General features: G+C 41.4%; 1 protein-coding gene and 1 non-coding gene across 2 annotated transcripts; both read right to left on the bottom strand.

Annotated features, from left to right (window-relative positions):
• Nucleotides 1–21972: 21972 nt before the first annotated feature.
• Nucleotides 21973–22169, bottom strand: LOC133787208 (U2 spliceosomal RNA). The gene has a single exon (XR_009872242.1). It is a non-coding gene; the product is annotated as a U2 spliceosomal RNA (small nuclear RNA).
• Nucleotides 22170–22558: 389 nt separating this feature from the next.
• Nucleotides 22559–26869, bottom strand: LOC133781805 (uncharacterized). Its single transcript, XM_062220886.1, has 11 exons — nt 26794–26869; nt 26328–26445; nt 25588–25693; nt 25027–25125; nt 24858–24923; nt 24587–24709; nt 24136–24210; nt 23582–23684; nt 23170–23217; nt 22961–23082; nt 22559–22871 (listed from the first exon to the last, which is right to left on the bottom strand). Exons 1-11 carry the CDS (start codon nt 26858–26860, stop codon nt 22770–22772), a joined length of 1029 nt encoding a protein of 342 aa, XP_062076870.1. The 5' UTR covers nt 26861–26869; the 3' UTR covers nt 22559–22769.
• Nucleotides 26870–27252: the final 383 nt, after the last annotated feature.

Below are 27252 nucleotides of genomic sequence, written 5' to 3'. Positions count from 1 at the left end.
ACTCCTTTGCATGCCTGGCCTCTGCAGCCAAAATTTCCTCGGCCGCTTTCACCTGGTGCCTCTCGATGGCCTTTGCCCAAGCCTGATCGATGGTGGCTTGGGTGCGGGTACGAGCAGCAGTTGCAGATAGCAAAGCCTGAGGACAGAAGGAAAAAGTTAGAGCCTGTTGCAAAGAATAAAAGACTAAGGCCTAAGAGATAAAGAAGTACTTACGCTGGTTATTTCGTTCAGGGTCCTGTTCAGAATTTGGTCGACCGCCATACTCTCTGCCTCAACCATTTCATCCTTGACGCGGTCGTTCTTCACAATATGCGCAAGGTGGCCTTTGGCTGCTCGTAGGGCATGGCTCGAGAGTTTGGCGGCAAGGGTTTCTTCCCGCTTGTTTTGTTCCCTGTCGGGCGCAGCCGGAGGAGGGTTCATCGGAGCAAGAGGAGTCTCCTTCTCAGCAGGGGCCGAAGGATGAGCAGAAGTTTGCCCAGTTGGCGTGTCCTTTGAAGGATCTTCTGTTCGACTCTTTTTGGTAGGTCCCTGGCTTGTCTCGCTGTTGTGTCTCCTTGATGAGTTTCGCCGGAGCTGAGGAACCTCCTCAGCCTGGTATAGGTCAAAGACGTTGGGAGTGGCCATATCTGCACACAAGTAAAAATATGCAAAGGGTAAAGATAAAAGCAGATGAAGACTCTTTATCAAACAGAAAAGAAGGTCACAAAGTTAATACCTGAGCTACAACTACTGGTCGCTATACTATTGACTCTATTAGTCACACACTCACTATCTGGCATGAAGAAGTCTGGCCCTAGATTTGGAGTATATGTAAATTTGCCTTCCCCGTCAAACAAGTGACAGGGAATTGGCAAGCTATTTAAAAGTAAATTTACTATACCATTTTCATCGGAGGATTCCCCCAAGCCCACAATCGGCTCTTTGGCCTTTTGTTTTCCCTTGCCTTGGGGAGCAGAAGGCCTTTCTGCGGAAGGATTGCCCGTGGGCTCCCTGATTGTAACCCCCGTCGGCCTCCTTCGGGGAGGGGACGCAGGAGGTTGCTGCTCGGGAACCCCCTCGGCAGTGGCATCGGCTACCACGGGTCCTCTTGTATCATGGCGAGGAGCCAGGAGGCCAAACAGCCTCAGGTTTTCATCGGTAACCAGGGACTTGACGCTTTTTTCTGCGTCTGTCATCCTGGCCAGTGCATTGGACCTCAACACCATGTCTGGTGTTGGGGTCGGACGTAACCATGGGCCTGAAAAACAAAGTATACTTTAAGAAAGATGAAGGAAATTTCGATGATTGAAAAGTATCGACCAGTAAAAGACAACACTTACCTCCTCGAGCGAAGGCCAGGTTGTTGCTGGTTATGTCCGAAGTAAGGAAGTACTCCTTACTGTACTGCCCCACGTTGGATATATGCGTAGTGTCACTCAGGAACATCCGGTTTGTCTCCTGGTGACAAAGATGGAAGAAACCCGTCCCATATTGTTGTGGGTTGGATTTAAGGTCGAAAAGATAATTGACCTCGTGGGGGGTAGGTTCTGGCCATTTTTTAAGTTTGTACAGGATATAGAGTGCGGATAGCATTCTATATCCGTCTGGAGTAATTTGGAAGGGGGCGACATCGAAATAATTAGCCACCCCCTGATAAAAAGGATGTAGAGGGAGGAAAGCCCCCGCCTCTATGTGATACCGAGACCAGGCGCTGTATATACCTCCGAGGAGGTTAGCCCTTTGGTCTGCGGCAGGAATTCTAATGGTAACCCCTATGAGAGGATACTTCCTGAAATAGTTAGCAACCATCCGAGGGGTCACTAGGCTGGTCGAGGAGATATACCACTCGACATCAAGCAGATTCTGATGGCGAGGGCGGGCTCTAATTTGGATGTTAGGGTCAGGAGCAGGATTTATTTCGGCCACTGGTCGAAGGAACCCTAGCCTGTGAATCAGGTTGGGCAGGATGGTTTGGACTGTCGTCGGATTCAGGTCTTTTCTTGCCTACGGATTTAGAACGAGCCATCTGAGGAGGAGAAGGATGAGGTCTGGACGAGGGTCGAGAAAAAGGAATCTCGTGGATTCGATCAGCCGGTTGTTCTTCGCCTTCGAGCAGCTGGGCGAGAAGGTCGTCGTCGATGGGTCGTTCACCTCCCCAAAAATCTGGCATCAAGGTCTGCAAACAGAAGAATGGGGAGGTGAGGATAGAGAATTTTTAAAGGCTTTTTAGAATAACGCTGGTCAAGTATAAAAGTCAAGTTTTATACAACAACATTCTAACAAAAAGCTAAATCTTTCTATACGAACAGTTTGAGAAACGGATCAAAGGGTGAAAATAAAAAGTTTTTCAAAAAAGCTTTTTCAACTCCCCTTAGGGTGGGAAAAACCTATTTTCTAACTAGCCTAAAGATCGAATTTTTACTTCGATTTTACGTCCTAAAAGTATGATCCCGACTATTAAACTAACTCGTAACCTTTTTTGCCTACAAGACATTCTACTCACAAGCATCTCAAACCAGAAGAAAATGAACTCAAAACAGTCAACATACAAAAGCATTCATTATGAAAATTTGAAGCATAAGGATTCGAAAACTTACCAAGAAAATGGTCGTGGAGATTGGAAAAGAGTCTTCGGAAATCAAGGAACTCTCGGACTGAGTCTTGAAAGTGCAGAAGAACGGTCTCCGGAGAAGATTAAAGCTCTGGTTTTTAGGGTTTCTTGAGAAGGCAATGGCATGCGTAAAAAGAAAAAGGGAAGTTTGGAGATGTTATATAAGTTTGTATGTGGCATAAAAAAGGTGTAATCATCAGTTTCCCTTCTTCAAAGTATGGGGAAGCGGAATAGCCGTCGAATTATTACTGGGGAACCGAAAAGTCATGATTAGACAGGAGTAGGTTGTTTTTTCCAAGAACACACGAAGGGTTCTGACACGTATGGCAGGGTTACCGAAGGGTCTTTCGCTCAAAAGTTTATTTATTGCTCGTAATAAATAAACTTAGGGGGCAAATGTTATCCAAAAAATTGGCATTGATGACGTGGCAAGTAATCCCTGGACACTTGGCTGACACCTGGAAGAGCTCTGCTAGTCTATCGACTAGAAGACGTATTAGAAGCAGTAAGCAGCCCAGTTTTACCCGCGACCAGTCTGGTCGATGGTTCCACATACAAAGTAATATTACTATAAAGATCTTTGTAAATCCCGAATTTAACTCACACAATCTCCTTAGTATCTGATTATTCAGGAGAGAATATCTGTAACAATCTTGTGTATTCCTCCCTTGAGCCTATAAATAGAGAAAGATAGCTCAAGGGAGGGACTTTTGGCTTTCGCATTACTTGAGATTAGTGTAATTCTATCTGAAATATTGTATTGTTCTTCAGAGGTTGGTGAAACTCATTGAACCCTAGTTCTTTGATCACTCCTTTGATTCACACATCAATAACAATCTAAGTGGACGTAGGTCATTACCAGATCTTGGGGCCGAACCACTATAAAATATCGTGTTCTTATTACTTTTTGTCATTCGATTCTTTTCAACACATTCATTCACATCAAGCATATTCTGACTCCGTGTCAGTTGACCAAAATCTGGGTCAACATGAAGAAAGTGTCCCTATTTATAGATGGGGAAAATGACTAAAAAGAAGTTAAACAACAAAATGGGGTTTACAAAATAAATCTGAAATATTAATAATAAAATATGATTTTGAAAAATCAAATCTTATTATTAATATTACCCTAGCTATTTTTGTGTATAGTCAAAATGCTCTTTTTCTAAAATACCACAAAAACATGATCTATAAAGCTCAAAATAGCAATTTACAAAGCCCAATACCCACAAAACATGGCTGGTGACACAAGAGAGTTTTGACCCATTTTCAACCAATGAGAGAGTGCCACGTAGGCAGCCTGGGCTAAAGAAGAGAAGGCTGGGTTGCTTGGGCGTGTTGGGCCTTCGGGTGTGAGAAGTTGACTGGGCCGTGGGAGAGCTGATGGGAGTTGGCTGCTTGTTGGGCTTTTGGAGTATTGGGCCAGCTGGGATGATGGGGAGGCACGTTGGGAACTTGATGGAGATGCATGTGGCTGGTCACGTTGTACCTAATATGCATATATGTGCATGGTGAGTCAATGCAAGTGGAAAGGAGGCTGAAGGAGGAGCTGGGACGCGTGGCAGGCAGTGGCGGTGACACGTAGCAGCTGGGCAATGCATGTGGCTGGCTTTGGGCTGCTGGAACCGTGGGCCTGCATTGGGCCTGAAATGAAAAAGAGAAGTTAACTACAATAATATCATTTTTCAGCTCTCATTTTTCAAGTTTAATTATTTTCTTTTCTTTTCTATATTTTTTTCTTTTAATTAGGCTCAAATGCATTATAATTCATATAAAATATTTTTAAATTAAATTAAAACTAATATTTTCCATTTAAAGAATATATCATAATAAATTCAAGAAAATATTATTCAAAACTTACTTTAATTTGAACTACAACTTGATAAAATGACATCTTTTAAGCACTAATCACTAGGTGACCGCTAAAGGAATAAAAGTCAGATCGTTCTCAAGGGTCGTTCTTTTATTCATTCTCGCTCGAATCAGAGGTAAGAAAACTGCACCATGTGTATATGACATGCATGATTGATGTTGAGGCATGTTGGTTGTTAATGTGGACATTGATTGCATATTAAATTCTTAGCAGAGCTTGCTTACTTGTGTATGGTACTGATTAGTCAGGGACGGCACTGGTCGCATATTACTGACCTGAGAGTCAGAAACGACATAAGCGTCCTGAACACAAGGCCGATTAAAGATTAGATCTAATCGATATCAGCGTTGAATGCCTCTAGGGACATTAATGTTGAACCGACCCTAAGGTCGATGAAACTTACAAGCGCTTGTCTAGTCTATGACTAGTTACTCAAAGCCAAGGCCTAGGTGACTGCTTGTCACATGGCTAGGGAGCGAAATCCCATGGTTGTGACTCTATGGTCATGAGGTAGGTTATGTTGGTGACTAGTCATCAACCTCCTATCCTGTTTAAGCTAGTGAAATGATCACTTATTTGTAAATCCCGGTGACCCTATCGTCACATGGCTAGAGGGAATGGAACCCACCTTAGTGACTTTTCAACTGTCACTCATCTGTTTTGGACTGAAAGCCCGGAATGATTATTATAATCATTGTTGATATTATATTCATGCTATATTGTGTTTTCTTGCTGGGCTTTTGCTCATGGGTGCTATGTGGTGCAGGTAAAGGAAAAGAAAAGCTCACCCAGCCTTGAGTGGAGAGCTTAGGTGGTGCTGTGTACATATGCGGCCGCTTGACCACCAGGGTCAAGGAGTTCTCAGAGGAACTAGGGGGTTTACCCTATTTTTGTCGCTTAGGTCGGCGGGTTGTATATTTTAAATTGTAATGACCATTTTGAGTTATAAATAACTTGTAAACATTTTGATGGGCCCATGAACAGTTTTATGTATTAATTAAAATATATCATTTCCTTTTGATCGGTTTTCCACCTTAGCCTGTTAATAACACCTAGAAGCACGTTTTTAACCAAAGAACTCGGGTAGCGAGTTAAATTTCTAGTTCACCATAACTGTTCTGGGGTAACCAGGGTGTTACAGTGAAACCTTTCCAGTTATCATCTCGTCCAACCTTCAAAATTCTGAAGAATTGCAGTTACTCGAGCTACTGCGAACGCATAAATCTGCGATAGGTTGGACGCTTGCTGATATCAAAGGTATTAGCTTTTTAATTTGCTTTCATCAAATCAATCAGGAGGACGAGGCTATCCCTCGAAGAGACCCTCAAGGGCGACTGAACCCCACAATGAAAGAAGTTGTAAAAAATGAAGTTTTGAAATTGCTAGACATTGGTATTATATACCCAGTAGCTGATAGCAAATGGGTCAATCCTACTTGATAACTCTACAAAATAGAGTTATTTTACCACTTTTTATATGCTAATTGTTGCTTAGTTCTTGAGTTTTTAATTAACTTATTAAGTTTTTATGTAATTTTTAATTTATTAGTCTTATTGTAGTTTTCTAGATTTTTATATGTTTTTATAGATATTTTATTATAATATGTTGTAGTTTAATTATTTGAAATTTGTGTTGATAGATTATAAGTTAAAAAAAAATGTGATTTTATTGAACTTAATTCCCAAAGTAAATTAAATTTCAATTAGTATTTTCATGGACTTAATTTGAGTTATTTTATAATTGAAAATACTTAATTCTAATTTATTATTTACTTATTTTGTAGGATGTACTTTGCAATTTTTTATGCTTGAAAAAGAAGAGAAAAGGAAATAAAAGTGGCATTTGTGAAGAGGAAATAGCAAATTTTGGCACAAGGCCATCTCATTTCAGCACCCCACGGATTGGGCCTCTCAGGCCCGAAGCCTCCCAGCCTGTCTTCCTCAAGCCCAGGCTCGCTCCTACCACTCTTTGCCCAGTCCGAAGCCCACAAGCTCACCCCAGGCCCACGGTTTCTTCCCAGCCTTCACGTGTTCCCCCAGCCAGCTGAAGACTTCCCAGCCATACGGGCCCAAGCCTCCTCTTCCTCCCGCCAGTTGTCCTCTTGCCACCAACCGAAGTCCACATGCTCCATCACACACCCAAGCGTCCAGCAGCTTCTCCAGCATACGCCAGCTGCCTCCCGAAATCACACCACACGGCCCAGCATTCCTCCTCAGCAGCAAGGCCCACGCCTGCTTCTCCTTCCAGGCCCACCATAGCCCAAACGGCCCAAGTCAACCAAGCTACCAACACAGCCACCAAAATACCAAAAAAATCATATTTTTCTTCCCAATGTTTTCTTCTTTTCACTCAAATATCAATTCACTCTTCCCTATTTTTTTTACCTAAGTAAGCATCCCTAATTCATTTTTTACCCTAGTTTTTCACTAATCTTCCATCCAACCAAACATTTCATCTTTCCAATACCCTTACACTTACTCTATTTATCCCACCACTTCCCAACACAATTAAATTAATCAATTTACTTATTTTAATTTGATTAATTTAATCTCCATATTTTGCCTATAAATAGAGTCTTGTAAGACCATTTGGGGGGCTCTTCTTCATCTTTTCAACCTCTTCTACACTTCATATTTTTCTCTCTTCTTTTCACTATTTTCTCTTTACCATTTTCATCTTTTGAAGAGCATGTCAAGTATGTTATTTTGTAATTTTTATTTCAATCTAGTTATGAGCTTCTAATCTTTTTTCAAGATTATTAAGATGATGATGAAGCAAAATGTAACTAGATAGCATTTTTGTTGTATGTTGATTTCCCATTTGTGCAACATTGTTTATGGATTTTTCTATCAAAGATATGCATTTTTCATCTATTATTGATTGTTAAAGCATATTGCACTTAGTTCCTCATTATGCAAAAATATGATATTCTTTGATTAAATGTTTTTCATTAAATTGTTCACATCTAATTCTTAGAGCATAAGTATCATATTTTGCCTAAACATAATCTCTTTGATTTTTTGTAGTTTCACTAGGTTGTAACACAACTAATACTTAGAAATTATATCTTATATAAGTGAAGAAAAATCCTGCCTTTTTTAAAGTAACTTGTGCTTGAATAGAAAATGTATTTTGAAAAAAATATAGTGTGATTTATTTCAACTATATCTAAACTTGGGAATCAATATACTTATAAATATTATTGAACTTGCATTTTATGGATTCTAATATCTTAATAATCTTATTTTACATATCTCATTTGAAAACCATTTTTCTATTTAATCATTAATCTTTGTATTACTTGTCTATTATTTTTCTAAAACAAAATCTAATCAAATATTTGGAATTAGGTTAGAATCTTCTTGCTTTGTTTGAAATAGTTTTTTTTGATGTTAGTCAACTCCCATGGGTTCGACCTCGTACTTACATGAACATTATATTCCGAAACGATTCGTGCACTTGCGAGTATAATTATTAAAACACCCTCTTTTGGGCTAAACACTACTCAAGTCGTGCCAACGAAATCTGGTGTCACTGTGATCCAAAACGATTAAAATCCAAGTCCGAATCAAATAAAAAACTCCTCAAAATGTAAAATTCAATCAAGGCTTAGAAACTCGAAAACTCAAAACTTGGATTACCTCTGTGTTATACCCAGATTTCGAGCCATGTTAAATGTGACCTCGAAAGCTGGATTTGCAGCGAATGAACTCGTAAAGTCTGAAGTATGTTCCAAGGCTAAGCATCGAGCTTGCAAAGCGAGACGACTTCGAATATGATGGCCTCGAAATCCACACGATCTCAGAGGGTAGCTCCCGAGATGCATCTATCCTCAGGGATGACCTCGGATCAAGGGTTACGAGCCTGACGCGCGTACGATCTCGAAAGCCATGTGACCTCGGGAGATGTCATTAGCTCGAACATTGATGAGAGACCTGGGAGAATAAGGCCTTGGAGATATAAGATAATAACCTTGAACATCTACGAGTATTGTCCATAAGAGACGTGGTCAATATTTATTAATGTAAATCCCCTAAAATCATGGGATATTATTTGATTAGTTATACGCCCCCTGGTCTTCAGGGGACGTTTCCGTTTATATCGGATTACAGGAATTTAAAGCCATTTGATTTATTTGCAAATAAAGAGTAACTACCCAAAATATGTGGGATAGTATTCTGCATTTTTCTCTATAAATAGAGAAGTCATGCACCATTGTAAAGGACCGAATTTCTGAATCTTGAGAGAAATCTCTGAAGAATTCATCCTTGAAGAATTTTCAGAGATCATCTTGAGCTTAATAAAAAAGACTCGTGGACTAGGCAGATTTAACTGCTGAACCACGTAAAAAATTGTGTTTTGTATTATCATATTTTTATTGGCCATTACTAGTTATTGTTTACGTGCTCTTCTTTCACTGTTGACGAAAAACGGCGTCAACAGTTTGGTGCTTTCATTGAGAGCCTTAAGCATTCATTCCTGAAAAAGTCATGGCCACTAATAATCAGAATACACCTGAAGAGAATTATCCAAGACGTCCTGGGAAACAGCCGATGGAGAACCCAGATGTCGAAGAAATAAGTGGATTTTCCGATTCCCGGGGACCACCTGCTCCACCAAGGGATGAGGATATGTATTACAATCCCGAGCGGTATGTTCCCATTGTGGAACTTGAAAACTGGCAATTGAAACAGCAGTTGGCAGAGGCCAACAAACGGAATGAGGAGTTGGCAAGGATAGCCGCAGAGGCGCAGGTGGCTCAGCCCCCGCCTCCGCGCGAAAACCAAGTCCCTCTTCCGAGGGACGTACACGTTCCTCCCCGTAGACCTCGTGGGCGTCCACGAAAAGATGCTGCCACAAGGAGGCCGGCTCAACCTCCGGCACCAGCAGAGCCATCTGCTCCACCTAGGCCCCAGAGGAGTACTCGGGCTCGGGCCCCGGCTAACCCGCATGTGGAAGTACCTGCAGGAACTGAGAACAACCGAACCCCTGCAGAGGCTCGGACTCAGATACCTGGGAGCGCACCAAATGCGACCGACCCATCTCGGGCAAATTCTGGACCGTCTAGGCCGCGACATGGGTTGCAACCACCATCGCCTATACGGTTTCCTCCATCACCTATAAGATATCCTTCGCCTCCCCGCAGGAATGCTCAGCCCATTCGAGATCAGGGCGAAAAGCGTGCGGGAGGAAGACAAGGAAACGGGGAGGCTTTCCAGGAGCAGAGAGGCGCCCCATCTGAAAAAAGTCAAACATCTCAGTCTCACACGGCAGAGACGAGGCGACATGGAAAGCATCCATCACGAAATAACCAGGCGACGAGTTTTACCAGTGATGAATCTGGAGATAACAGGTCGGTCAGCAAGCATGACCGAGGTCATAAGAATACTGGAAACCGCAGAAATCGTCCCGACCTGCGAGAGCACCTAAACCAAAGTCGAGGTAATGATGACCCAATAAATCCGGACCTGAGGGATCGCTTGAATAGGCGTAGAGATCCCTTGCGGAGACGTGAGCCTGGGATTATGATCGATGACAACCGATTCCAGATAGTGCCTCTTGCGGACCCAGTCCAAGAAAGAATCGACCAGCTTGAAAAGGCTTTTAGGCTTTTGAAAAACAAGCAAAGGAACGATCGATATGAAGACTCTGACGAGGAGCTCGAACCGTTTGCTCCCCATATTTCCAATACTCCATTTCCTCAAGGGTTTCAGATCCCTCACGTCCCGACGTTTGAAGGAAAGACCGACCCGTGTAGTCATCTGAGCACGTTCAACACCATAATGAGAGCCAGTAACGTGGGTTACGAGCTTAGATGCATGTTGTTTCCAGCATCATTGACAGGACCTGCCAAAAACTGGTTCGAAAAATATAAGAGACACTCAATAACTTCTTGGGAGCAGTTGTCTAAAGACTTTAAGAAGCAGTTCAGAGCAATGATGGGGGTCAAACCAGAGGCATCAACCTTAACTAACTTTCGACAACAGCCGGGCGAAACACTAAAAAGTTACTTAACAAGGTTTAATCTGGAAGTCGCCCGAGCTCGGGACGTGGATGACAGTGGACACCTAATGGATGTCCGAGCCGGCGTAATGCTGGGAAGTGCCCTCTGGGACGACATGCAAAGAAAACCAGTAAGGTCCATAACCGAGTTTAACAGACGAGCGCAGAGGTTTGTCAATGTAGAGGAAGCGAGGTCGACACTTACTGCGACTTCCCAGCCCGAAACTACAACGATAAACGTCAACTCTGCCTCAACCTCGCCGGACCCAGCATCTCCAAAGCCTGTCGCGGAAAACCCCTCCAAGAGGAAAAAGAACGAAGGGAGTAACCCCGAAGCCGAGGGAGGAAAGAAAAAGAAGGGGGAGAGATATTTCTCGGTGTATAGAGTATACACCGAGCTCAATGAGTCTCGGGAGAACATATACCTGGCTAATGAAAACCAGGTCCCCTTTAGGCGTTCGGACCCGATGAGAAATCAAAAATCCAAGAGGGACTCCAGTAAGTATTGTCGATTTCACAGAGACACCGAGCATACAACCGATGAATGTCGACAACTGAAGGACGAGATCGAAGGATTGATCTCGAGAGGTTACTTCCGGCAATATGTCAAAAACCAGAGTACTAGTCAGGCGGCCGCGAGCCAGAGAGTAGCCGCGCCTCCGATGGCACAAAACAATAATTCCCGAGCTCGGGAAGAAGACAGGCCCCCGCCGATAGATGGAGAGGATGTAATAACCATCTCGGGAGGGCCTCATCCCGCAGGAGTAGGCAGGAATGCCCAAAAGAGATACGTTAACGAGCTGAAGACTGGGGATGGGTTTCCTTATGAACCAGAACCTAGGGCTCTAAAAAGCCAGAGGATTGAAACACAACCAATAACCTTCACTGAGGAAGACGTGTCCCATGTCCAGTTTCCTCACCATGACCCACTGGTCATCACCCTCCAGCTGGCCAATAAAAGGGTCCACCGAGTTCTCATAGACAATGGGAGCTCAGTCAACATTCTCTATAAAGCTACCCTCGAAAAGATGGTACTCTCCCTTCGCGACCTGAAAGCGTGTGCAACTACTTTGTACGGCTTTTCAGGAGAAGGGACCGCCTGCATGGGATCCATCGAGCTCCCTATGACTTTGGGAGACTACCCAGTCTCGGCAACCAAGATGATGGAGTTCGTGGTAGTAGACTTACCATCAGCCTACAATGTGCTGCTCGGGAGACCCGCCCTGGTCGGGCTAGGAGCAGTTTCATCAGTAAGGCATCTGGCCCTTAAGTTCCCGACCCCTAGCGGAGTTGGAACATTGAAGGGAGACTAATTAGCAGGGAGGGAATGCTACAGCATCTCCTTGAGAGGAAAGAAAAAGACGAGCGCACAAACACTCGCCATCATTCAAAACAAAGACGGAACGGTCTTAGAGATTGACGAAGAGATTGATCCTAGGATTGAGGAGAAAGTTGACCTCGAACCTTTAGAGGAGCTCGAAGAAATTCAGCTCGAGGAAACCGATCCCTCGAAAAAGGTGAAGGTCGGAAAACACCTCCAAGATGACACAAAATAGCAATTAATTTGCTTTTTGAAGAAAAACCAGGATGTCTTCGCGTGGTCGCACTCGGACATGGTGGGAATAAGTCCGAATATAGCAAGCCACGCACTGAATATAGACAAAAGCTTCCCCCCGAAGCAACAAAAACGAAGACAGCTGGACGAAGACAGAAAGAAAGCACTAAAGGAGGAGGTTGACAGGTTAAAGGCAAATCGATTCATTAGGGATGCCTTTTATCCTGACTAGGTAGCCCATCCGGTGTTGGTCCCAAAGCCCAATGGGACGTGGCGAACCTGTATTGACTACTCAGATCTCAACAAAGCTTGCCCGAAAGACTGTTTTCCGTTGCCAAGGATTGACCAGCTCGTGGATGCCACGGCGGGGCATGGCCTGATGTCTTTCATGGATGCCTATTCTGGATACAACCAGATTCCCATGCATGCCCCCGACCAAGAACATACGAGCTTCATCACGGATAAGGGGCTATACTGCTATAATGTCATGCCTTTCGGGCTCAAGAATGCTGGGGCCACATACCAGCGGCTCGTGAACATGATGTTTTCAGAACAAATAGGGAACAACATGGAGGTTTATGTTGATGACATGCTTGTCAAGTCTCAACTCAACAAGAACCATGTTGATGACCTCGAAGAGTGCTTCGGTGTGCTCTGAAAGTTTAACATGAAGCTAAATCCTCAGAAGTGCACTTTTGGGGTATCTTCAGGAAAATTTCTGGGCTTTATTGTGAACTCTCATGGAATCGAGGCTAACCCCGACAAGATCAAGGCCCTGATTGACATGCCCTCACCTCGTAGGCACAAAGATGTCCAAAGTTTGACTGGCAGGATGGCAGCCTTAAGCATATTCATCTCGAAATCTACGGACCGTGGTCTTCCATTTTTCAACTTATTGAGAGGAGGTAAAAAATTCGAATGGACGGAGGAATGCGAGCTGGCCTTTCAGGAGCTTAAAAAGCACCTTGCAGAACCACCCATCCTGTCAAAACCTGAAATGGGAGAAATACTGTACCTATACCTTTCAACCACCGAACACGCAATAAGCGCAGTTCTCATTCGAGAAGAAGAGAAGGTGCAAAGACTCGTTTATTACATCAGGAAAAGATTACTGGGGGCAGAGTCAAGATATCCATTGATAGAGAAACTCGCGCTCAGTTTGATTCATTCGTCTCGTAAACTCCGCCCATACTTTCAGGCGCATCCCATCCATGTGCTGACTGATCAACCACTTAGGCAAGTCTTGTCTAAACCAGAAGCTTCAGGTCGACTTGTTAAATGGGCTGTTGAGCTCGGACAGTTCGAGATCACCTACCACCCGAGAACGACCATTAAGGCACAGACGTTGGCGGACTTTATAGTGGAATGTACTGGTATAGCCGACGGCGAGGTAATAACCCCGGCCCACGAGCTGTGGAAACTTTACGTCGACGGCTCATCAAATGAAAATGGAGCGGGGGCAGGGGTCATTTTGGTTACCCCCACAGGGAGCAGATTTCATTCTGCCTTAAGATTTGGCTTCAAAGCGTCGAATAATGAGGCCGAATACGAGGCTTTACTCGCGGGACTTCGTATAGCAAAGGAGCTCAAAGCTAGAGCTATACATTGCTACAGTGACTCCCAGCTCGTGGTTAATCAAATCTTGGGAGAATACCAGGCTCGCGGCACGAGAATGGTAGCTTATTTGGAGAAGGAAAAATCCGCATTAGAGTGTTTCAAATTTTATACAATCAAACAGGCTCCCCACAAGCGGAACTCAAATGCAGATGCCTTAGCCCGGCTCGCCACATCCGCTGAAAATGAAGAACTGAACGTCGTGCCCATAGAACACCTTTCGACACCTAGCATTAATGATCCAAAAGAGGAAGATGTGTGTATGATCAAAACAGAACCTACTTGGATGACCCCAATAGTTGAATATCTCGAGAACGGAGTCCTTCCAAGAGACCGGAACCAGGCTCGAAAGTTGATGTATCAACTTCCCCGCTACACCATTTTGGACGGGAAGCTGTACAGGAGGGGATATTCCATGTCGTTACTTAGGTGCGTAACCCCCCCCCCCCCCCGAAGCAAAGAAGATCCTTGAAGAGATTCATGAAGGGTTGTGCGGAGATCACACCGGGGGGCATAGCCTGTCTAAGAAGATCATACGCCAAGGATATTTCTGGCCAACCATTAAAACGGATTCTTTCGAGTACGTGAAGAAATGCGACAAATGCCAGAGATTCGCCACGATACCCCGAGCTCCACCATCCGAGTTGACCATGTTGACTTCCCCATGGCCCTTCGCGGTATGGGGCATCGACCTCATAGGCTCTCTCCCGACTGGCAAAGGCGGAGTAAAATATGATGTAGTTGCCATGGATTACTTCACGAAATGGACGAAGGCTGAACCATTGGCAACTATAACTTCAAAAAAGATCCTTGATTTCGTAGTAAAAAGCATCGTGTGCCGATATGGGGTGCCGAGGAAGATCGTATCCGACAACGGAACCCAGTTCGATTGCGACTTGTTCACCAAATTTTGTGAAAAGAACAGCATAATAAAGAGTTTTTCATCAGTAGCTCATCCTCAAGCGAATGGCCAGGTCGAAGCTGTGAACAAAACTCTCAAAAGTTCTCTGAAGAAAAAGTTGGAGGAGGCGAAGGGACGGTGGCCCGAAGAATTGCCCCAAGTCCTATGGGGATATAGGACCACAGCTCGAACGTCAACAGGACATACCCCGTTCTCTCTAGCATACGGTTGCGAGGCAATGTTGCCCATTGAGGTCGAAATCCCAACGATCCGAACTCAGATTTACGATCAAAGTTCAAACCACACTCAGCTCGAGGAAACCTTAGACTTGATTGAAGAAAAGAGGGAAGAGGCTCAGCTGAGAAACGCTACTTACCAGCAACGAACTACCAGGTATTTCAACAAGAGGGTTCGAGATCGAAAGTTCGGAATGGGAGATCTGGTGTTGAGATGCGTATTTTTGGCAACACGAGATCCAGCAGCTGGAGTGCTCGGGCCGAATTGGGAAGGACCGTATCAGATAGAATCAGTCATCCGTCCCGGTGTGTACAAACTTGCGAGATTGGACGGGAGCCTGGTACCGCGAGCATGGAATGGCGAACACCTTAGACCTTACTATCAGTAGTGTAGGAAAAGTGTTGCCTGTAACCATGACTTTCTATCTGTATTAGTTTGTTTGCTTTTGAATTCCATCAAATAAAGATCTATTTCATTCAATATATTATCCCTTTTTATTTTGCAATCTCTCTTAATTTAATAACCTATGGTCACACTCATAGGATATTAAGGGGGCATCATCGGTATATATACCATTGATTTAAAAAATAAAAAATAAAGTATTTGGATGTAACCAGATACGCGAGCTTAGATAGTTTGGACAACCGAATTATCAAAAATATAAAGTATTTGGATGTAACCAGATACGTGAGCTTAGATAGTTTGGACATAACCGAATTATCAAAAAACATAAGTATTTGGATTTAACCAGATACGTGAGCTTAGATAGTTTGGACACAACCGAACTATCAAAAGATAATAACGTTTGGATTTAAACAGATGTGCAAACTTAATAGGTTTGGAGCAAACCAGCCAAAAAACTAATCGACGATAAGTAGGAACCTAAACCTACTTCGAGATAAGTCGAGATCGAGGCTGGAATATCTTAAAGAAAAATAGTTTCGAACTCATAACCTCGGAGTAAAAACCGAGGACGAGAAAAAGTAACTAAGCAAAAAGATATAACTAAACCATTCACATTACATACTAAATAAGTACTTTCGGGTTCGTGGTTAAAGTAATATCCGACCTTGATAAATAACGAGATTGGAAGCGGATAATTCGAGCAAACGATGCATGAATGCATCGAGTCTCGAGCCTAAATCCACACTATGTTTGTATGAACAAATAAACATAAATGATTCATCAATATAAAATGTGCAAAATATTTCGAGCTGAGAAATGTAAAGCATATATAGGTCAATAATAAAAGAAATTGTATCAGCCCTGTGGGCATAAATTAAAGTAATTACAAGAAATAAGGGGACGCAGCCCCAAGATAAGATTTCCCCGAGATCAGATTCAAGAAGGAGGAGTCTCCTTGGCCTTCTCAGTATCAGCAGCACCGGACTCCTCAGGACGAATAGCATGACTATCCTTCTGGGCTCCCTCCGAAACGGCCTCCCGAGCAGCCTCTTCCGCCTCAAGCCGAGCATTCCACCTGTCAAGAAGCTTCGCCTCGAGAGGACCTAAGAAGCTGGTATCCAGGTCTTCGTTGTTGGCCCACATTCTGTACATGGCCGAATCAACCGCCTAGTCCTTCTTCTCCTTATACTCAGCAAGGAGACGAGCCTTTTCACCCTCAATAATATCAAAGGTGGCGGCCTTTTCCTCTTCGAGCTTCTTGTTGGCCTCCTGGAGCTGAGCGTTCTCCTTCTTAAGATCTGCGAGCACGGCATTCTCCTTTTCAAGCTCCTCGAGCCTAGCTCCTGCATCAAGCTTTGCATTTGCTGCCTTCAGGTCATCACTTGCTTTAAGGTGGAGATCCTTCGCCTCCTGAGCATAAGACTTCCTCGAATGGATCTCGTTGTTCAACTTATAGTTGAGCTGGGCAGTAAAGGCGAGAGACTGACAAAGGAAAAAATCATCATTAGCACCAGGTCAGTGTGATTATAACCAAGAAGTAGGACTGTAGAAGGAAACTTACCGCGGCAGCGAGCTCGATACTCTTCTCATAGAGGACGGTGCAGTCTTGGGTATCGTTCAAGCATTGCCATTGGGGAGCTTCGAGACTGCCAAAGCTCTGGCCGATTCAGGACATAACATCCGAGACCAGCATAGACCCATGGGACCCAGCGGCATTGTCAACCACATATGCATCCATGTGGGTAGAAACTGACAGCTTCTGAGCTCGGGAAGCAGAAAGCTTTCTAGAAGGTGGACCAAGTGTCGATCGACCCACTACAGGAAGTTGGGGTTCGGTCATGTTAGAGGCATCGACCTGCGAAGTCGATGCCACAGTTGCGGCACCGACCTGCGAAGACAGCGCCGTGATGGAGCTGGTAACAAGAGGAGTTGGGGGAGGAGGTGTCTTCTCGATCCTTTTGGGAACTTTGGCGGGCCGATCCACCTTTCGCGACCCTGCCCTAGGACGCTTGCTCCTTTTGGCGCCACCACTCTCGATGATATTGTCGAGGTCGGAATCCATGGCACCTGCACAGTTCCAATCGGAGTTAGACATAATGATAATAAGCTTGGAAAATAAAAAAGAAAAAAAAACCAAGTAAAGAAAAGACCTAACTGGAACTCTCCCTCGAACTAGAGCTCGGGGACCATGAAATTCCCCCATCTTCAGAAGAGGCGGGGGGAGTACCTTCCCTATAGGTGGATGTCAACCTCGAAAGGTCCCTATAATCATTGGTCCCATATTGGACAGCTATCCCGTTCCACACCTCGTCTGAAGTATACATGGTGTCATACTTCCCGAGCCAACTATCAAACCTATGAACACAATCGTCTACCCAACTCCATATGTAGAAGTGGTATCTATCATGCGGGCATGAAACTAACCTATCGGGCTTATGCTTTAGTAAGGTGGGGGACCACATTCTCGAGGTAAGGATGGCTTTACCTTCATCCGAGTCTGAACTCGAGGCTTCGTCATTAGCCTCATTCCCCGATGGCGGACTCCTTCTGCGAACTGGAAGTGGGGGCCTCACCTCTCTCCTCGGAGGGAGAACGCCTGTGGGAAAAGGCACCTGCTCCCAATGTTCATACTTTTTATTGGACCAGTCAAAGGTGGACTGGCCCTCTCCCAAAAGTCCGCAATCTCGGAGCTTATCCTCATGTAAAAGGTACAAGAGAGACCTCCTGCCATCAGGGAGTTGGAGCAGGGTCTCTCTATGCCCCTTCATTGCCTCGTCAGGAGTAGGACGCTAAAAATTGGCTGGAAAGCAAGACACATTTCAACTAAGTACGGGTCTTACAGCTAAAACCCCGAGCACAGAGATAAGGAAAATTGGAATACTTACGAATCCGCCTGAATGAGTAGTATCGAGACGGGGACAGGCCATCTGTCCAGAAGAAGGCTTTTTTGAAATCAGGTGGATGATTAGGGAGATCTTCAAAGACCTTTTTCTCTTTGGGATAGCATGAAAGGTAGTAAAAACCATCTCCTCCCTGAGCTCGGGAGGGGTTGCTTTTCAGACAAAAGAGAAATAAAATCTCCTGAGGTGAAGGCCCTTCCCACTTCAGCTCGTGGTATAGCGACCTCAGGGCAGACAGAACCCTGTAAGAATTGGTGTTGAGCTGGAACGGAGCCAACCCAACAAAATCCGTGAAGTCCTTGAAAAAATACTTCAAAGGCAACAGCGCCCCCGCCTTCATGTGTTCCTGGCTCCATGCCGCGTATCTCAGCCTGTTGTCATGATCCCCGGGGGCGTAACAGCTTCGTTCATGAGCGGCCGGAGCTCGACACTTCAAAGAACCTGACAACTTGAGGCCATGGAGGGCCAGAATGTCAGTTATCTGACTTGTCGAGGTAACCGAGCTCCAATAGTGCTCGGCCTCGAAGATTTCTTTCCTCGGCTACGAGGAAGAAGGCTCCCCCATCAATGAAAATTGAAGTTCTCCTGGACTATACGTGACGGTGACCTTTAATGCGGGGTCGAGGGGAATCGGCCTAGGCCCTGAATTAGACTCTGGATAAAGGGCCTCCCAAAGAGTTCTCCTCTTCCTCTCTATGACCTCGTCTATTTGGCGGCGGTAATGAGCTCGAATATCCTCTTGCTCGCATGCAAGCTCGTACTCACGGATTCGACGTTGATTCCGAGCAAACAACGATTCTGGGCTAGGGGTTTTTGGCGAGTAAGGGATTTCCAGCAACGACCCCCACCGTCTTTCCAGATTCTGTGACATCTAGCGAGAAAGAAAAAATGGTGAGGGCCATGCATGCAAGAATTACGAGCTCGATAGGACGAGCTCGGACTTTAGGAACAAAACAAGCTCGATACTAAGACCCTTATTAAAGAGTCAGAACGTGCGTTCCACGAGAAAGGGAGGAGAGTAGACAATTTTTTTTTAGAATCCCAAAAATCAGGGGAAAAAGAGTGGCGGATAACCAGAAAAGGTAACCTTGGGTATCGTGCATTTGTCAAAGCCAAGGTTTTGTACCCGATATCTTGGTGTACAAGAAACGTCTTTTAAAATTTTAAAAACCCAGAAAACAGGAATCTTGTTCAAACATCAAAACTGGATATGAACCAGTGATGTAAACCCAGTATGGAAACTTAAAACATAAAAGCCTATCAGACAAAAATTCCCTAACGTATTGTACTATGAAAATAAACTAGTACATTCACAGAGATAACAAGAACAATATGAACAAAAACTTGGATAAGGGAAAACAAAGATTGGACACTTACACAATAATGACGATTGCAGAGAAATTGCTGACTGAAGGAGAGGCTGCAAATATGAGCTCACGGACTCGAACAAACCGGAGGTCCTTTGTTTTTTCGGCTGAGAGAACATGCACGAGAAAGAGGTTCTCTGGGATGGCCTCTGGTTTCGTCCCTTCCTTTTCTTTTTCTTTTTTTTTTCTGATGCGTGTAAAATAAGAGGAAGAAGAAGATCTTGAATATATAAAGGGAGAAAAGTGATAAAAAGGATTAATCTGGGCCATTGGCCAGAATCCTCATGAAATCCGACGGTCAGGGGTCAATGACATGATGGTACCGAAAAGATGGCAGACGAATGATCGTGGGCAGGTTTCCAAGGTACTCAAGTACCATGAATGGGCAATACCCAAATGACGCGTGTCCATTTTCAAGTATATGACGGTACGGTTCCCGAAGAAAGTAGTTCAAAAGTTTCTTTCTCTTAGGATTCGAACAAATACTTTTGAGGGGGCAAGATGTTATACCCAGATTTCGAGCCATGTTAAATGTGACCTCGAAAGCTGGATTTGCAGCGAATGAACTCGTAAAGTCTGAAGTATGTTCCAAGACTAAGCATCGAGCCTGCAAAGCGAGACGACTTCGAATATGATGGCCTCGAAATCCACACGATCTCGAAGGGTAGCTCCCGAGATGCATCTATCCTCAGGGATGACCTCGGATCAGGGGTTCCGAGCCTGACACGCGTACGATCTCGAAAGCCATGTGACCTCGGGAGATGTCATTAGCTCGAACGTTGATGAGAGACCTGGGAGAATAAGGCCTTGGAGATATATGATAATAACCTTGAACATCTACGAGTATTGTCCATAAGAGACGTGGTCAACATTTATTAATGTAAATCCCCTAAAATCATGGGATATTATTTGATTAGTTATACGCCCCCTGGTCTTCAGGGGACGTTTCCTTTTATATCGGATTACAGGCATTTAAAGCCATTTGATTTATTTGCAAATAAAGAGTAACTACCCAAAATATGTGGGATAGTATTCTGCATTTTTCTCTATAAATAGAGAAGTCATGCACCATTGTAAAGGACCGAATTTCTGAATCTTGAGAGAAATCTCTGAAGAATTCATTCTTGAAGAATTTTCAAAGATCATCTTGATCTTATTAATAAAAAAGACTCGTGGACTAGGCACATTTAACTGCTGAACCACGTAAAAAATCGTGTTTTATATGATCATATTTTCATTGGCCATTACTAGTTATTGTTTACGTGCTCTTCTTTCACTGTTGACGAAAAACGGCGTCAACACTCTGATTGAGTCGTTTCCCAGTTAAATCCTCTAGCTAATAAGCTTCTAATCTTCCCTAGAATCGTTATGACTCTAACATTGCTTGAATCCAAGTCCTAAAACTCGAGTTTCCTTCGAAAATGTTAACGGTGTCAAAAAGGGATAACGGGAGAGAGAGAACGTACTGAACGTTCTTTTTTTGTTTCTGACAAGTTACTTCGAGCTTAAGTAACCTCAAGCAAATCCTAATGCTCGGGGTCCCAAAAACGCTCCCCCGTGGTAAAATAGTCAAAATTCCCAAAATTCCCTCCTGATCTAACTAACTCCCAATATATTATCAAATAATCATTCTCATTACTCAATATTCCGGTAATGTGCTAAATACTCAATATACCCCTTGACTCACTCCGAGCCAAATATGGGTCTCGTTGTGACTTTCCCATTAGCTTGCTCCCTAGGATTGTCTTGTGTCGAGTAACCCAAATATATATCTACATAATAATGTGATCTCACACACACATATATCACATATATGCCAAATATACTCAAAACTGACCAAATTACAACAATTACCTAATTAAACAAAATGAACTCACATGCATATTTAATGCACTAAAACATGCATATCAAATCATATTATAATATAACTCACATATATTTCATATAATCACATAATTTTTATAATTTGTAATCATGGTCCCTTAATCAAGACCTTAAGAATTATTAAGAAATTTGGGACGTTACAATATCAACTCTTATTAGTTTGATGTTAATGTGTCAATAGAAAAATCCTATTAATTGATTATTTTCTACCTAATTTATGTTATAGTATTTTCAAGCATGATTTAAAAAATAAAAACAAATAGAAATTGGTTAAAAAAAATTGTATTATAGTAATAAAGAATCAAATGCACTAGCTTTTTACTGTCTTGGTTTCATATTAAAATATAAATTTCGTTAATGAAATAAAGCTTAATTGGTCTATTTCATAATAAGATTAAAAAGTAAGCTACATCCAATTATTTAAAACTTACTCACATCGAGGTCATTGGAATAAGAAGTCTTAAAAAAAGAGTAACATGATAAATAAGAAGAAATGGAAATAGAAAAAAGTCATATTAAAAGTATCCCTTCCAAAATATAATTGTACAAGCATCAGGGTGTATATTCTTTTATTACAGCACAAACATAAATAATAACAGAAAATGTTCTCGACATGCTAATCTTTAAACTTGAACTAGAATTAGTGGGGCACGCCTGCCCAAGCTATAGTGTAAGGCTTGGGCGACACTCTTGAAAGCCCCAATAGCAAGCTATCGGAGTGGGCTTTCCCCCTCAAAAAATAAATTTAATATCGTGTGAACCATTGGTCCACATATCAGATATTAAACTGATAAGAACAGATACTACACTTGATCTTAGCCAAAAGGCCGAGAAAGGTATAGATTGCTAGAGGGGGAGAGCTTTTGTTTTATAATGTGGTAATGACAGTGCTTTTCGGTTTGTGGGCGATGTGGGATTCAGGATTGTTTAGACTAAAGCAAATTCATTTCCTTAGATGTCAGTATTATGATTTACCAACTTATTAATCAAATAAAGCATACAATTTTGCTTCGAAACTCATTATTAAGAATATACTTACTAGAGAATTGCCCAGCTTATGCAACGCATAATTTAATTACCTACAATATTATTAATTAAAAGTCTAAACAGTCATGTGCTAAAGAAAATTTCAATTAGGAATTGTTTTAACTATAATAATACTTCTTAATATTCTAGTTGATGGAAAGCTGGGTATATTTCTGTTTTACAATTTTACAAGGACTTGAAGCTATATAAACAATGTTTCCAATAAGAACACGAAGGCCATAGCAAGAGACCTCTACAGAAAGATAAATACATGGAATTCAAATACTCCAAGATGCTCTTTTCTTCAGTTTGAAAATATAAATCAGAGAATGAGACACATTGGTATTTCACATCCCAAAAATGCTTTATGAATCATCCATTTTCTTTTTTCTTTTTCAAAGGTACAACTAACTACTATTGTGGATTGCCCCGAAGCACTTGGACAATCTCCTCGGCTCTTGATTGAATGCCTTTGATATACTCGGTGAGAATTCTCTGCTGGTAAGAACCACCCTCCTGAGAGAGAGCCACAACGAAGAATTTAAGGTCGACATTAGACGAAAAGAAGAAAAATCCAGAGATATAATTGTCAAAGTAGTGCTCACTGTTCGAATCAAAGTGCGCTCAATTCTTTTCCTGATGACTGCAAAGAGTTCATCAGGTGAAATTTCGCCTTTACCAACTGTCATTCCGTCAATCAAAATCTTGTTCCATACTTCCTCAGGAGCTGCAAGACATTGAAGATTTGCCAGTGAGATAGAGCAAAAGGTTGCTTGCCTGATTATTAACTGTCTTTTAAAGAGAGACTGCAGACCTTTGATTATGGTCTCAAGGAACTCTTCAGCCTTCAATATCTCCCCACCTACAACAGAGAAGTTTTGTTCTTCTAAGCGTGTTGAATTATAAGTTAAAGTAAAAAATGATTAATCTTCTGCCAAAACAATCAAAAATTAAAAACAAAATTATAGAACAACTACAACGTTAACAGCTGATCGGTTGGGAGGTTGCCTCATTTCACAATCTAGTGGTCCAAGCCAAATATTCATACTGAAAAAAATGAACGGTTTTGCAACTTGTGGAAATAACTAGCTTACCTTAACATTACCTATTTTTGGCACCATATTCTTATACTTAGAAAGATCAGTATATTATATCAGTTCATATCATTTGAATAAATATAGGAATAGGTCCAGAATGATATGTATGCTGGTTTGGTAACTTATCACCTTTCTTTGCATAGCTACGTTTTGAAAGAACGTTGGAAGCATAGAGTTGTAAAACCTTTTGTAACATAGCCTCAAGCCCGGGTTTGTCACCATCTTCTTTGGCCTGCAAATAACTAAAGAATAAATAATGTTCTATCTTCTTTATAATAAAACAAAAAGAATACCACATTATCGCAAACTGGGAAAGAAAAAAAAATCACTACTGCAAAAAAAAAAAAAAAAGAAGTTAATCTTCATTTTGGAACTAATAGAATTATAAAGTGAGCAAGTTTTCTTATCACAACAAAAGTATATAAAATGGCATTTCTTTCTCTTTTCTTCTATAAAAAAAAAAAGAAAAAGAAAAAAAAACCATACCAGACAGACATGGAACAGAAAGACTTGTGGCAATATTCTACAAACGTCAAATGCTAAATGGTCCCATTTTCATCTAAGGCAACTATGAATGCAGTAAATTAAAAGTTCTTTGCTCTTTAGGACGAGAATCTTATAGCTCCAATAAAAAGAATGGTCGAGTTCTTTAGGAAGCAATTAATGGCGTGTGATGGACTTACTTGGCGTAGTTGTGCACTGACTTCGGCAAGAAACCCTTCATCCAGTTGTCCTTCTTTCTCCCTTTGAATTACTTCCTAATGATCAGGAAAAAGAATTGTCAAATTGGTATCAGAAAATGCACATTCGTTTTGATCTTTTCAATAATCATTCAACAATTTGCAAAACATATCCAACTGACTATCATAAAAATGCACTTAAACACTATAAACAGAAAAAATATATTAGTTCACTCTGGATACATATTATTGCTTATATTTCCCGCAAGACTATCCCAAACTTTAATAAGAGACAATGATGAATGAAATATCATACTCCAACAGACTTACAATCTAGGGAAAACACAAAGAGCTTAAGGAACAAATGATATCGAGAACGTAGATCATAAGTATTTCAAAGTAGCATAAAAGACCAGGGAGACATTGAAATTTCATAAATGAGAAAAAAACTCACTTTCTCCATTTGTTTAAGCACCTCAGGATCTCTAGGAGGCCATGGAATTTCCTCACCTTCAACTTTGTCAACTACAGGTTTGAGAATATCCTTAAGCACATCAGTAGATGTTTCTATCTTTTGCTGAAATGTGGAGAATGAAATAAAGAACAGATGAGTTAAAATACTGTCATGGATGCCAAACAGAAAGTGCTTTACATTTATTATCTTTTATTTTTATCAATCAAGAAACTGTGTGTGTGTGTAGAGTGAGAGGGAGAGAGAGAGGTACATTGGTCTTATGAACAAGTCGATCTACAATGCTCATTACAGAAACAGCTAATTCTTCATAATCTTTCTGAAAGGACACATCATTGAAGTGAAGCAATTGTTAGACAGAGCAGATATTGAACACAGACAGATCAAAGATAAATCATTACAAATTAAGTTAAAAACCATGCTTTATCATCCTCAGATTTGCAAGTATCTGTTCTTGCTGCTAGTCTTATCCAAAAGCCCTCATTAAATGCCAAGACATTTTCAACGACCAGTTTTTGAAGCTGTTCAAAGAAAAAAAATCATTTAAATAAATATCATTTGGAATTCAATAAATGAAATAAATAATATTTCAGTTAGAATTTTATCTTTAGCAAAAAGAAAAGTAATTAAAACGCAAAATATGTTCATAATTTTACTGTCAATATCAATATGTGAATGAAATAAAAATTGAACACAATTTCTTTTCTACTTTTTTTTTATGATGCATAAAACTGAAAATTCAGATAATTGTTGCTACTCAGAGTCAGATATATTTTTCATTGCAAGTAGTATGGAAAGTAATATATGACTGTATAATATATATGGACTGTCTTGCCAAACCCAACTAAGTTCAGCAAGTACTGCCTTTGTAACTTCATATCTTGACCTTCGAACTTTGAAGTACAGTAGTACCCTCAACAGTCTTTTAGGCCAAAGAACATAGAATCTCTAGAAGCACACTGCAAGGAATTAAAGGCACTTACTTCATTTGGATTTGCATCTCTCAACTTATCTATCAGCCTGTCCACTTCTACTGTCTTTTTGAAAGCTTCCTCAGCATCTTGATTGACTGCACATATCAAAGTTCTCCTGTTTTATTAAATTCAAACAAGCAATTTTACCATCGCGTGCGCCATCAACCAGATTCCATGATAGTAGAACAAATATTTAAAATGAAAACTGTTGCAGCATATTATAGAAAATATCACATCTATGGATGCAGATCATTTATAATAGTTGACCTTTAAAAATCCAGCCAAAGCAATGAAACATTAAACAATACCTTTTATTTTTTTCTCTAGGTGGACATTTGATTTTAACAAGATAAAAGGAAAAGAATTGCCTAGACTGACTAGAACAGAGAAACGAATATATAAACAAAACAAGAAAGTATTAGGCTGTGAATGAATGATTTTAGCCCATGAATGCAAAAATGGATGGCATCTTATAACTTGTCGATTATTCCTATTAGCATAAACATTCTGTTTTGAAACCCTTAACATATGAAGCAACAAACAGTTCTCCATTTAACAAGTACATCAAATATAACATGTCCAACATTGCCTCAGTCCTCATAATAGAAAGCAGTTCAAAAGAACCACAGTTCTAAATTCAAAGAAAATGGCCAGATAACAAGGTAAACCAATTCACACACGTATAAATATACATTAATAAAAATGCAATATCCTTGTATAGAGTCAAAGCATATGTAAGTGGAAAATACCTTATCTTAAAATCCATTAAACTGGTGAAAGAAAATGGCTTGCGCCTCCTCATCCCAGAAATTCCATTGCTCCATCTCTGGAGCATTGAACTTTGTCTCAATGAACAATGAAACACCTAACAAAAAGTAGAACCCTTACATTAGCTACTTAAAACCTTCAAATATATATATATATATATATATATAAATTTGTATAACCGAATAAACCTAGTAATCTGTTTGACTGCTCCAATCAAATGAGCCAATGGAAATTCCAAGATTCCAAATTTTGATAACAATCACAGAAATTTCAAATCCATTAAACAATTTCCTCAATTTTCTACATTTTCAAGGCAACCAAACAGGAGAAAGAGAAAATGAACATTATAAAAAAAAGCTGATGGGTGTGGGTATAAACGCTAGGATTCAGAGGAGAAAGATCAAAGAAAAAGACTGAAAAGATGAACAGGAATTTTATTTACCTGGTGGTGATGATGAAAAGTTGAAGGAGGAGACGAAGAAGAAAAAGATAGAGGCGTCATAGCCATTAACATTTTTGCTGCCATTGGCGGGAGAGGTCACTAATGACCGTTCAATTTTCCTACCAAATCTTTTCAGCACAAAATTATTAAAATAAAAAAAAATCCAAATGAAACTTTTGGTGGTGAGCAGAGGGGGTGACTGACTCGATTAGAGAGGTACTTTGAAGTTTGGGCCTGACATGGGCTTCAATTTATAATGGGCCTTCTTATTAACATTAATAGATGAAAAAAAAGAGGAAACTATATGATTTTTAATCCAGTTTGCAAAAATATGATTTTTTTTTCAAAGAAAAGTTAATCTATGGTTTTTTTTTAAGAATTTTCACTTTAATGGGTTTAGTTTCCCAAATTTTTGTATAAAAGTTTGTTTAAGTCATAGTTTTACTCTTAATCAAGTTTTATTA

Source organism: Humulus lupulus, chromosome 6, assembly GCF_963169125.1.
Source record: "Humulus lupulus chromosome 6, drHumLupu1.1, whole genome shotgun sequence".
In the NCBI taxonomy this organism is placed as follows: Eukaryota; Viridiplantae; Streptophyta; class Magnoliopsida; order Rosales; family Cannabaceae; genus Humulus; species Humulus lupulus.
This window is presented reverse-complemented; position numbering and strand designations above follow the sequence as displayed.

What these genes read in the sequence shown, in the direction of transcription:
- LOC133781805 (XM_062220886.1), bottom strand. Translation starts at nt 26,860, where the DNA reads ATGTTAATGGCTATGACGCCTCTATCTTTTTCTTCTTCGTCTCCTCCT. An exon ending in TTCAACTTTTCATCATCACC is followed by an intron (nt 26,446 to 26,793) that starts ACCAGGTAAATA and finishes CTACTTTTTGTT; the next exon opens with AGGTGTTTCATTGTTCATTG. An exon ending in AGCGCACTTTGATTCGAACA is followed by an intron (nt 22,872 to 22,960) that starts GTGAGCACTACT and finishes GCTCTCTCTCAG; the next exon opens with GAGGGTGGTTCTTACCAGCA.